At 43.4% G+C, this 13,481-nt stretch overlaps 1 protein-coding gene across 1 annotated transcript in view; it reads right to left on the bottom strand.

Moving 5' to 3' along the window:
* LOC124783274 (tyrosine-protein phosphatase non-receptor type 23-like) overlaps nucleotides 1-6,464 on the bottom strand; it is a 165,788-nt gene extending 159,324 nt beyond the window's left edge. Inside the window, exon 1 of the mRNA XM_047254012.1 lies at nucleotides 6,371-6,464. Within this exon, the coding sequence (XP_047109968.1) occupies nucleotides 6,371-6,464 (94 nt within the window). The remainder of the gene's footprint in view (nucleotides 1-6,370) is intronic.
* Between the last annotated feature and the right edge of the window lie 7,017 nt (nucleotides 6,465-13,481).

The following is a 13,481-nucleotide window of genomic DNA, read 5'->3' as shown; positions in this document are numbered from 1 at the left end:
ACTTCACCTTATAACCGAAACACAACGTGCTAATATCAAAGTATCGGCAATTCCTTACCTCACTAGGCTTGAAGCCATGCAGCAAAAATGTCAACATTCAACATAGTCGCTTCAGTCAAATATGATGAACGAATCATTGGTCTGAAATAGTTCTCACATAAACATTTTGCTTCGGCAGTGCTGGATAAAAATGATGAGGTATGCATAATCATCCAGCACGAAGACACTTTGACCATTCGTAGCAAAAAATTCCTGTACTTGGAGGGGATATTCACTAAAAAGCATGGGAGTCCCACTGCAGCATCCTATCTTACACATATCGCATTCGCCGGCCGGTGTGGCCGTGCGGTTCAAGGCGCTTCAGTCTGGAACCGCGTGACCGCTACGGTCGCAGGTTCGAATCCTGCCTCGGGCATGGATGTGTGTGATGTCCTTAGGTTAGTTAGGTTTAATTAGTTCTAAGTTCTAGGCGACTGATGACCTCAGAAGTTAAGTCGCATAGTGCTCAGAGCCATTTTGAACATAACGCATTCACTTTCCTGTTTCAAGAAATGACATACAAGCTGAATGGTGTTGAAATTTACTGCATGAGCAATGTAGGGGTCATATCAATCTTAAGAGCATGCACCTCAGCGTCAGAACTAGATTTCAGCGTTTTACAAAACGCAGGGTGGTTTATGGAGAAACCACTGTCAACAGATGAGTGGAAGCCTTGTAGCGTCGTAAGAGTGCACTGTCAAACTGCTGTCACGTCGTAATTAACATTTAATTTCAACATCTTGACATCATTTACGATCTTATTAGAACAGTCACAGTTACAACACAGTCCACTAACGACGCAACATGAACGTCACATCAATCTAGAACACTTGAAAATGGCGATTAAGCTGAAGCAGTCTGTCGCAAATAAAGATTACTTATTATAAGCAGCTATATGGTGTATCAACTCTAATAACTTACAGAAAGATGGATCTAAAAGTGACACTGTCTGCTTTTCTGTACGTATGCTAGATTTCGTCAAGCATTCTGTGAGAGTGAAGAGAACAAGAGATGCCAGCTCAGTCCAAAGGAATTTAAGACTCTACCTCCAATCGCCGTTGTAGATCACTCCAAACAGAACGAATTTACAAAAAATGGTCCTGCTGACGTTGATATTGAATTTGAAGCCGCTCAAAACTTTCCATCAGGAATGGTAACGTTCGCATTAACACGAGTCACCATCAAGTGACTCAAAATGCGTAAGAGTGCGCTATGCAACTGGGTTGAAGATGGAATAATTTGGTAAGACATGGCGACATCATTCGAAATTTCTATTACGCAGACTCGATTATTTACGTAAAAGCTGATGTATCGTCATGGATACATGGTGTTTGCAAGAATGCCACTTTTAGAGATCTAGAACTATAGGCGTGTCTTTCGCCGTATCGCCTTAGGCTGTAGAAGAAGAATTATTTTGCTTGTGCATTACATAACGTAAAAGTATTATTTAACTGGATTATAAATAAATTAATTTAAAAGTATCTTCGATGTCTTCTTATTTCGCAAAAAGTGTCCCTAACACTCTACCCCAAGAGCCACCGTGACATACGAGATCTACTCCCGGTGGAAGCGAAAATAATGCTGGCTGACATGTACCCTCACCACTGCTGCGCCAACCTGGCCTATATATGGAGGCTTAGCAAGCTTAGTTTCACTTCAATCTAATCCCAAGTATTCACCTCTAATTTTTGTACCAGCCTTAGAATCATCGTCATCAAGAAGAGGTCAGGTAGTGATAGTGGCAGTGGCAGCACTAAGTGCCGTCGTTTCGAAGGCGAGGTTGATGATAACAGTTTGCCATCTTTCCTCTCCATGTAGGTATTAGTCATATTCTGTCTGTAAATGGTTGTATTTTCGATACTCTTGACTGTTATATTCTTGCTGTTTTTACGATTGATGAATGACTATACTCTATGGCCAACCCCTACGAGTACACCATCTCAGGACCCTGATGATAATGATGTGACTGATTTAATCATTCCATCCCAGGATCCCGGTGGTGATGTTAGTATGAACGTACCTCTATACGTGAATGAGCGCCTATATTTTTTCACATTTTACTTATTAGTATCATTCTTGCTGTTTCAGAAACAACCAATTATGATGTTGTACCACAAAGACCATTCACAGCTTTGACAGTATCAGGAGGTTGGTGTACAAACATCAGCACATGCATTGAGCTGCTGGCTACAATTTCTTATGATAAGTGTTGTATATACATCTCCGTGTTAATGTCATTCAGGTTCATTCTCACTATTTCAGAATCGATCAATTTTCAGGCACTCGCATCATTTTCGGCATCGCCAACATCAGAGGGCTGACAATTAGATATTTACTCATGGACTGTGATACTGGCCACACTAAACTAGACTTCTTACTATGTAAGAAATATAGCCCTCTTTCCGTCTGTATGCAGGGTGACTCAAAAGTAACTGTACGCACCTCGTGGGTGTGATGTGCAGATCAATATGAGAGCAGACTGTTTTTTTCTGAAACTGTTTTATTTACGAGTTATGATGCATAACGTCATTTTCGATAAGCATTACATTCTGGGCCAGTATAGGCTTTTGACCTGTCGTGTTCATCTGCATATCGACTGGTGTTGCTTTGTCAATGGAGCCCTTGCTCATTTCAGTCAGGTGGCAAGAGAGTATCTCAGAGTTGCTTATCCTGATAAGTCGACAGGTCTGCAGAATCAGTTGCTTGGGCCATCAGATCTACGGATTTTAAGCCCTAGACTTCTATCTTCGTGGCCATCTCAAAGAGCTCTTGCATGCTGTTGCTATTGAGAACGTAGCGCAACAACATCAGTGAACTGACAATTGGTGTGCAACGTTCCAGAATAAGATGAACGGAACGTGCAACATTCTGAGAGTTGAGAAAAGTCGAGCACGTCTCTGTCTTCGTTTATATTGACATCATTTTGAACACATCCTGGGGTAAACGTACAGTACATACGTGTGTGGAATTTTGGGTTCTTTCATAGCGTTACTCTCTGAAAAGAATTAATTTTCTGTTACAAAAAAAAAAAAAAAAAATGGTTAAAATGGCTCTGAGCACTTTGGGACTTAACTTCTGAGGTCATCAGTCCCCTAGAACTTAGAACTACTTAAACCTAACTAACCTAAGGACATCACACACATCCATGCCCGAGGCAGCATTCGAGCCTGCGGCCGTAGCGGTCGCGCGTTTCCAGACTGTAGCACCTAGAACCGCTCGGCCACTCCGGCCGGCAATTTTCTGTTACCCTTGTAATCTCTTTTCTACTGCATAATAAATCAGTTTCAGACAAAACTTTATTTAACATTGTACTCTTATTTCGATTGTACATTGCACTCACGAAGTGTGTACAATTACTTTTGAATATGTATTATGTGGTCAAAAGTATCCGGGCACCCCCAAAAACATACGTTTTTCATAGTAGGTGCATTGTGCTGCCACCTATTGCCAGGTACTCTATATCAGCGGCCTCAGTAGTCATTAGACATCGTGAAAGAGCAGAATGAGGCGCTCCGCAGAACTCAAGGTCTTTGAACCTGCTCGGGCGATTGGGTGTCCCTTGTGTCATACGTCTGTACGCAAGATTTCCACACTCCTAAACATCGCTAGGTCTACTGTTTCCGATGTGATAGTGAAGTGGAAACGTGAGGGGACACGTACAGCACAAAAGCTTACAGGCCGACCTCGTCTGTGGACTGACAGAGACTGCCAGCGGTTGAAGAGGGTCGTAATGTGTAATAGGCAGACATCTATCCAGACCATCACACAGGAATTCCAAGCTGCATCAGGATCCACTGCAAGTGCTATGATAGTTAGGTGGGAGGTGAGAAAATTTGGATTTCATGGTCGAGCGGCTGCTCATAAGCCACACAACACGCCGGTAAATGCCAAACGACGCCTCGTTTGGTGCAAGGAGCACAAACATTGGACGATTGAACAGTGGAAAAACGTTGTATGGAGTGATGAATCACGGCACACAATGCGGGGATCCGATGGCATGGTGTGGGTATGGCGAATGCCCGGTGAACGTCATCTACCAGCATGTGTAGTGCCAACAGTAAAATTCGGAGGCAGTGGTGTTATGGTGTGGTCGTGTTTCTCATGGAGGGGCTTGCACCCCTTGTTGTTTTACGTGGTAATATCACAGTATCGCCTTACATTGATGTTTTAAGCACCTTCTTGCTTCCCACTGTTGAAGAGGAATTCGGGGATGGCGATTGCATCTTTCAGCACGATCGAGCACCTGTTGATAATGCATGGCCTGTGGTGGAGCGGTTACACGACAATAACATCTCTGTAACGGACTGGCCTGCACAGAGTCATGACCTTAATCCTACAGAACATTTTTGGGATGTTTTGGAACGCCGACTTCGTGCCAGGCCTCACCGACCGATACCGATACCTCTCCTCAGTGCAGCACTCCGTGATGAATGGGCTGCCACTCCCCAAAAAACTTTCCAGCACCTGATTGAACGTATGCCTGTGAGAGTGTAAGCTGTCATCAAGGCTAAGGGTGGGCCAACATCATATTGAATTCCAGCATTACCGATGGAGGGTACCACAGACTTGTAAGTAATTTTCAGCCATGTGTCAGGATACTTTTGATCATATAGTGTGTGTGTGTGTGTGTGTGTGCACATGTCGAGTGCTGCTGTTTTCATGTATACTTAACAAAAAGTTGTTCTGTTTTTGTTTGCTGTAGTGAGCCAGATGCAACAAGGCATGTGATTCGTTATAGGTCAGTGGATCACTGTGAGCCAACTCTCAGAATTTGATGATGATTATGATGACACTGAGTTTTTAACTATCTCTTTTACTTGAGTGTGTGTGTGTGTGTGTGTGTGTGCGTGTGTGTGTAAATTATCTGATACCTATAGACTGTTGTGCTGTTTTTTCAGAAATTCTTAATAACTGGAGCTGCCACTCCTGTCATCTGCAACAGGGCCTTTGTGAGCAGCAGTGTTGACATATGTGCATGGAAATTCACAGCCTGCAGTGCCGAAGCCTGCACCAATGGTGGCTGAGACACACCCCACGCTCCATCCTCTGTGGCCAGCAGTGCATTGTTGGCAGCTGGTCTGTCGTGGGCAGCAGCAGCACCATCAATGTCACCATCACCACCACCACCATCAGGATCAGTCAGCCTGTTCAGCAGCACCATCATCACTGACACTAGGATCATCTGGATATGGTGTTTATAGTATTAGTGGTGAATAACTATCAGCCAGCAGTACCCTCTCCACCCATTTTGAAAGTGAAGACAAGTATGTTCAGGTATGCTACACAGTATTACCATTTTCAGTTATTCAGGGTTCAATTGGACACAGGATCTTGCTCACCCGCATCAGTTATTTGGCTGTGTATCAAGATCTAATACTTTTCATGAATGAGTACTTACCCACTCTGGAAAGTTAGCTCTCCAAGATACTAAAGGATCAACAGTATCTTAACATTAAGTGCAGCACTATGATGCACTGTGAGTTCACTCCCCATCTAAGGAAGGTGTTTCAAGGATCGTCTTTATTCGTAAACAAGGTGATAATGACAGAATTGTGAGACACATCTATTGTTGATTGGAAGATGAATGTACCCAAAGTCAATGCAGACCTGACTCTCTGAATTCGAACAAAGAGAATTGGGAATAGCCCTCTTTAGAGTTCTGTGTTTGGACATTCACCACATGTGTATGCTCCAGTACATGGATGGTCGTCCTACATCCTCCTTCCAAAGAATATAGCTGATAAAAGTGCTGTTACTAATTTCAAGGAAAAATGATAAATATTGTTGCGTCTGTGAATAGAAAAGAAACAAAAATATACATAACTTTAATAAATGAGCTAGCACTGCCACTGGAACAGCGATTAGCAAAGTCTGTGGATGAATACACTGGTCAGATTGGTACCATTTCCATGCAGAGTTGCAGTCCAGGTAAAGGCAATCTGAGTGATGAGGTGCTGAGGTAACAGTTATAGCATACTTCTGGATGAGACTCTGGAGTGTGGTGCCACATTTGCTTATAAAGTCCTTGCAGTGTATGAATATGACCACCATCAGTGAATCTGCCGTGTTGTGGCACAGCATGACTGGAGCGGCGTCAGCATGAGTTACTTTGTGAGGGTATGCTGGCTGGTGTCTCTATGATACTGCAGAGGCAGCTATGTGCAGGGGCCTCAGCTGCATCGTCTGGCTGTGCGGCACTGCACGAGAGCCAGAAACCACTTGCCATGGACTGTGTGATGTTTGATATGTGGCTGTGTGATGGCAGGTGCCATGGTATAGACACTGATGATGCCACACTGTTCCCCCTTCCCCCTCCCTAAAAAGGTCTCACCATTGCAGTCTAGTGTGAGGGGCCATGGCGGCAATGGGGTGGCCTGAGTCTGAGGCATGTTGATGAGGTCAGGCCAGAAGGTGGGTCCCGACATGGCTGACCAACATTCCAGCATGATCCACTTTCCAGCATTCGCTGAAGGAGCGTCTGGAAAACCCAAAGATAAACTGGAGGCAAAATGCAGCTCTAACTTGTTCTGGTGACTTACAAGGATGGCTTGATAGGTCTGATAAAAAAGCAAGAAAAATGTCTGTTTCGTAAAGAGTACACCATACTTCTTGACATAACATACTTAGAAGGATATACATTTGGTCCAGTGACCCTCCAGCCTTTTCATCCCCTTGGAAAAATAGGTTCTGTGAATCTCTGCAAAATACTCGTTGGTTGCAACAGTCATTTCCTCATTTGATGAAAATTTCTTCCAGCAAGCCAAAGTTCCAAGTTAGGGAACATGAAGAAGTGCTCGGGGCTAAGTCTTGTAAATAGGATGGATGAGGAATCAGTTGAAAGCCCCACTTTTGCCTTCGTTATCGTTCCTGTATGGATTGGGCATTAGCCTGGTGAAATAGTACTTTTTTGTATGTCAACCTTCGTATTTTTTCTGCCAACACAAGTTTCAAAGGGTCCAACAATAAAGGGTAATAGGGTCTAGTTATGGTTCTGCCTATTTCCAAGTGAGCTATTGGGATTATTCTTTGGGAATCTCAAAAGATAGTGGCAATCACCTTACCAGCTGACAAAATGATCTGCGCCTTCTTCAGTGCACTTTCACCAACCTTCGTCCGCTGTTTTGACTCTGATGTGTAACGATATCTCTAGGTTTCATCAACAGTCAAAAATTCGCGCAGAAAGTCTTGAGAATTGCGATTAAACATCGCCAGGCATGGTGTTGAAATATTATGCCGGATGCACTTTTGGTCGACTGTGAGCAATTGCTGCACCCACTTTGCACTCTTTTGGTCGACCGTGAGCAATTGCAGCACTCACTTTGCACACGAATTCTTCATAGGCAATTCTCCATGCAGGATATTATACATTCACTCGTTTGAGAAGCCTACACTCTCAAAGACCTCAAGAATTTTTTTGGCGGTCTTGCATTACCATATCATGGATCTTGTGAATGGTTTCCTTTGTGGTGACCGCAAATGGACAGCTTGAGCAAGCTTCGTCTTTGGTTCTTGTCCGTCTGTATTTAAATTCATTAATCCGGAAGTTAATCATCTTCAATGATGGTGCAGAGTCCTCATGAACTTCATACAATTGCATTTTTATTTGTGCAGTAGCTCATCCTTTCAAATGAAAATGTTTAATAGCAGCATGACACTCGGTTTTCTCCATTTTCAATCGCAGTTGACACACTTACCAATTCAGTTAGCTATCTAATGAATTGTATGTTGTTGAAATTCTCTCTACAATGCTTGAAATAATCAAGCTTACTAAATATGAAAGCACAACAAAATTTTCCATTCTTTCATGGAAATTTACCACACTTATCAAACCATCGTCGTAAGTGAGTCCACTTCCATGGGTGTGTCAGTAGATGATGGCAAAGAGGACAATAGCCATGGCTGGGGTGGCAGGAGATGCAGCGTTCATTACAGTGCTGCGGACTTTAAGAACAAAAGGTGCAGTGCCAGGGGCTGTGGAGGTTGGGGGTGCAGTGGCAGATCGTACAGCGCCCATGGATGAATTGACCCAGGTTCCAATGTGTCTGGCAGCAGCAGCTGTGGTGCAGGAAAAGCTGTTGGTAATGCTGGGTTGCTGGTATGAGACCCACCATGGATAACTGCTGACGGAGAAGCCTATCCAAATATGCTCTGGAACAGAAAGTTCTGCAGTAGGACTGGGAATAGTCAAGAGTGCAGTTTATTGTAGTGTCTGTGTTGATGGTGACCCAACCTGTCAAGAATAACATAGGTTGTTGTTTGCTGTTAGATTGTGGTGAGAGAGGTGCCGATCTAATGTGTATGATCCCATTGGCCTTACAGAAAGACATGATTTCTATCGAAGGTAACTGTGGACCATTATCTGACACAATGGTGACTGGTAATCCTTCTTGCTAAAATATAATTGTTAAAGCTTGAGTTGTCCTGGCTGATGCTTCAGAATTCAGAGGTACCACAAAAGGAAATGTGGAAAAGTATCCACTACAATATGACATCGTGTACCCCAAAAAATGGCCGGCCACTGTGGCTGTGCGGTTCTAGGCCCTTCAGTCTGGAACCTAGCTGCTGCTACAGTCGCAGGTTCGAATCCTGTCTCGGGCATTGATGTGTGCGATGTCCTTAGGTTAGTTAGGTTTAAGTAGTTCTAAGTCTAGGGGACTGATAACCTCAGATGTTAAGTCCTATAGTGCTTAGAGCCATTTGCACCTCAAAAAATGGCCCTACAATATCAATATGAAATGGCTGCCAGTGGACATCTAGTCAGGGCCAGTCAATAATCTGTTGATAAGGGACAGGCAGGTTCTATGGGCATCCTTTACAATGTGCGGTCATGTCGTCAATGTACTTGTCCATGCTCAGCCATGTGCAGTGCCACCTGGTGAACTGCTTTCTACAGACGACGCCCCAATGTTCTTTACAAAGTAATTACGACACCTGCTGGCACAAAGGTGCAGCGATCAGCAGTTAGGTGTGTTCGTTTGGTGTGTGTAAGGCCACAACTCCATTCTGGACTGAAAAGACGTCCCACTGCGGAACCAAAGCTGGAGAGACACATGGGGAAGAACCTTCCTATCCACTGGCCAGCCTCCCTCCAATAAACTGGTGAGGGAGCCAGAGGGTACCATCTTGCCTCGTATCTATGGCGATCTGATGATGGTTAGTCGTAAAGGTAACCATCGTGTCTTCATCAGTGTGGCCAATGTGAAAGTAAGCTTGCTCAGAAAAATCAAATTTTGTATCTGATCTGACATCCCATAATAATTTCATAAATATAATTGGCCAGGGCAAGAGCCCAAAGTTGGAGTTTTTGTGCTGTCTGGATGAGCACACGTTTGGCTGAGTGGAATAAACTGATGAGAGGCTTGTGGTCCATTAACATAAAAAATTACAATCTGTGAAGATACTGATAAAATTTGAAAAGGCCATAGAAGACGATTGTCAAGGCTAACTTTTCTCAAGTTGACTGAAATTCACTTGAACTTTTTTATGGAATGGCGCAAAAGCAATTGGGAGGTCCTTGGCGCGGATCCTGTGGGGCAGCTCCCCCAGTGCCATATGAGCAGGCATCCACTGCAGGATTGAAGTAGCCTTAGACTAGACATCTGTCGCTAAGCAAGACATTCTTTACTGTCTGGAAAGCCGTTTCGTGCTAATATGATGAGACGAAAGGAACAATTTTCCATACGAGAGCATATAAGGGTCAACGACCTGCATTGTACTTAGGTATAAATCAAAGATAATATGAGATCTTCCCAAGAAAAGCGTAGACCTCAGCGAAATTCATTGAGGAAGGGAGCTTACAAATAGCCTCCGAGTGTTTGATGGGAGGGCGAACTCTGTGGGAGTCGATGATGTGATTGAGGTATTCGATTTTAATAGAGAAAAATTCTAATTTCTTCCACTTGCATTGGAGTCCATCATTGGTGAGTGTTTGGAAGAGGCATTCCAGGTTCCAGAGGAGCTGCTGTGGAGTCCTGCCAGAGACGACAACGTCGTCCAGATAAGGAGCAGGAAGGAACTTCCGATGACATTTTCTGTAAAAAGTGTTGGAAGATAGTTGGAGCAGAAGCGCTGCCAAAGGATAAACGCTTGTATTGGAACAGCCTGATATGAATGTTAATGAAGAGGAAGGCTTTTGTTACGTAATCCAATGTAAGTTGCAGAGAGGTATCCTTCAGATCTGTCTTTGAGAAGAACAGGCCACCTTGTAATTTAGCCATTACCTGTCCAGGTGGATCCACAACGGACTGTGCTTTGACAATGGACTTAAAATCTGCACAAAGGCAGAGATTTCTGTTGGATTTTCTGACTATGACATGGGTTGGCGCCTACTGACTGACAGAGATGAGTGTGATAACCTGCAGGTCCTGCATCCATCTGAACTCTGCTGCAACGTCTTCGCAGATGACGTGGGTGACATCTCGTGCTTTGATGAATCACAATTGTGTAGTATCTTTCGTTATACTGTAGGTGGAAAATTGTTTTGCCTTACTGAGCGAGTCGTCAAAAAGAGTCCTCAAAAAGCTGATGATATTTGCCACAGAGCTTCATGTCGCTGTCGTTATGGATATGGGAATAGTTCGTTGCTACATTATGCGAGATTTGGAGGCTGAAGATGTCAAAGGTGTTGAGGCCAAAAATTTTAGGATTGTTGGAAGAGTGAAGCAGAGTGACTGGAACTGTCTTGATGCTGAATCTCTAGTGCATCTGTAGAAGACATTTTCCAATGACAGCGATGTGATCCCTATTGTATGTGGTGAGGGTCTTTGGTGGAGCCTCAAGCATTGGGGAGCAGAGCTTTTCGAAAAAGCACTATAGATCAGTGTAACAGAACCCCAGTATCCAACTTGAAATGGAGATCCTGGTTCTGAATACACAATGTTATGAGAAGTTTCTTTGGGTTGCGTACAAGCACAGAAGGATGCTGGGAGCGACTGACAGCCCAGCGAGTTGATTCATGCATAGCGGAAACGCTGTAGCAGGTTTGCACCTGTAAAGACTCTTCAGAAGCCAAATGGTTTAAGAATGCCGCATCATCATCATTGACCTGGTGGGTGTCCATTGCTTCAGAACCATGGTTGGCCGAGTTAACAGATGGGACCCATAATTTCCTTGAGCAAACGTTTGGAATGCGACTAGTCTTGTCGCAAAACAAACATTTGGTTCAGCAGAAACAGCAAGTGTCTCTATCATGAGAGATGTAGCATTGGGGGCAGGATAGCAATTTTCTGCTATTACGCTACGGCAGGTTGTTTATAGTGCCCAGTAGGACCAGAGACCCCATGTGGAGAAGACCAATGTGCGTCTAGTGTCCACCACAAGTGACATTTCCAGCTCTGCAGTGTCAAACAATTCCTGCGCCTCGATAACACAAATGAGTCTCAAGCATGAGGTTCGAGAGTTTAGGACTTCCTACCAAAGTCTAGAATCAGTAACATTTTGAACTATAGCAGTCAGCAATGTGGGGTCTGTGATGAGTTGCTGCAGGGACATACGAATTTGCAGGTGTGGATCATGCCCCATAACTCCATAAGCCACTGCCTATAGGACCAGGTGAATTGGCGTTTTGTTTGAGGAACTTATACCGTGCAGTAGTGATCAACATCTGGGAGATCTGGGAGTTGAAGTAGTTATTGACAGCTATAATGAACTCTCGGAAATGAACCGATGCAGACCTCTAAAGGAAAAAAATCTTGATGCAAATGCACAAGATATCTATGCCAGCCAGAGAAAAAAAAATATGATCATTGAAAATGACCCGAAATGTTGTAGGCTGCAAGGTGTTGATACAGCGGCAGTGTCAAACTTGCAGAACGTTGGAGCTGAGTAGTGTAGTCCAGGATGAGACTCAGGAGTGTGTTTCAATGTGCACTTATAAAGCCCTGGTGGCGTTTGAATATGCCTGCCATTTGTGAGTTTGGGGTGGCATGGCGCAGCATGGTTGGAGCAGCATCAAAATGTAACTATTTAGTGAGGCTACGTCGGACAGTGCTATCATGATACTGCAGATGCAGCTATGTGTAGGGGTCACGCTGGCACTGTGGCCATGGACTGCGTGATGTGTGACCTGTGGCAGCATGTTATAGCCATTGATAATATCACAAGCACTGCTTTCTGTGGTCGCTTCTGGCTTGCAACTAACTTTGGAATTAGTAGGTGTTATAAACATAATGGTATTAAATTCCCAATGAGCCTTCAGGAAATCAGTACATTTGAGAGGCAGAATACCAAAATGCCTATTCAAGTACACAAACAATCCTGTTGGAGGAACATCCGCAACTGAGAATTTTACCAGCGGGCGAAAACACCGCTTCAGTTGTACAGTTCTTTTACTATCACACGACCGATTTCGGGCTCTTGAAGCCCATCTTCAGGTGTCGTACTGGAAATAGCAAGACGGTAGAGTACACAGCCAGAAGGATTGCAAGACAGATGATTGTGTTGTTACATGCAAAGTCGTTGGAATTTTTTATTTTTCTAGACTCACTGGCTGATGCCAGAAACATGCAGTTTTGTTGTTAATTTCTCAGAGTGAGAAACAGCACTATTGCTGGATCAGATGCATGTCGCGCGTTCTCTCCTCCCAAATGTCGAAAAATAAGGCTACAAGAAATTTTTTACTTCAAGTACGCGATTAACGCAGTAACTGCTGGATAGCTCTATCAAGGACCATGTACATTTTGAGATGCCTACTGACAGGAATAAATTCTTGAAGGTTAAGAATTTTCTCCACGAGGAGCGAGTACCTTTTGAAACATATTCGTACTTCGAATGTCTTCTCACTCACGTGGCAGGCTGTGAGAGTGATGCAACTGCCTCACATTACACTCTCACAGAACGTCACATACCTTTTTTGGCAGCACATCAGGTTCTATGTGCACTAGCCGAACCCCTGGCTGATTACATCATCGGTATGAGCAAAGAATGTGTTAGTGTCTTACCTGACATCACCGATAGATTGCTATACGTATATCAAAATCTGGCAAACTGTACAAATATTTTAGTTCTGAAGCAGTGAATACAATTTTATATTTTTATTTTTTGTATATAGTGGAACATGCCTAATGCAGAATGGAAGACAAATTTTAAGACTTAATTAATAATTCATTATATAATATAGAAAAAAGCGTTATATTATAGTACACCGTAGTTATTCATTTATGTACAAGGAAGCTTCTTTTAACACAAAGATCATACAGCTATGATAATGCTTTTATGTGGAAGAGGTGATAGTTGTTCTGTTAAACAATGACTTTACCTGAGAAGGTCAAGCATTCTAAAGAATTGCACTACATGCATTATTTTCTGCCATTTTCAATTGACTCTTAGCAATTTATGTGACAACGTGATGTCAAACAAACAGTATGTGTCGATAACACACTCGTCTTATAGATATTACACTACTTTTAGCCGAGCAAAACCTTGCTTTCTGCAGTCATCGAGAA

Source organism: Schistocerca piceifrons, chromosome 1 (genome assembly GCF_021461385.2).
Source record: "Schistocerca piceifrons isolate TAMUIC-IGC-003096 chromosome 1, iqSchPice1.1, whole genome shotgun sequence".
Classification (NCBI taxonomy): Eukaryota; Metazoa; Arthropoda; class Insecta; order Orthoptera; family Acrididae; genus Schistocerca; species Schistocerca piceifrons.
The sequence above is the reverse complement of the archived record's forward strand: the minus strand, read 5'-3'. Positions and strand labels throughout refer to the sequence as shown.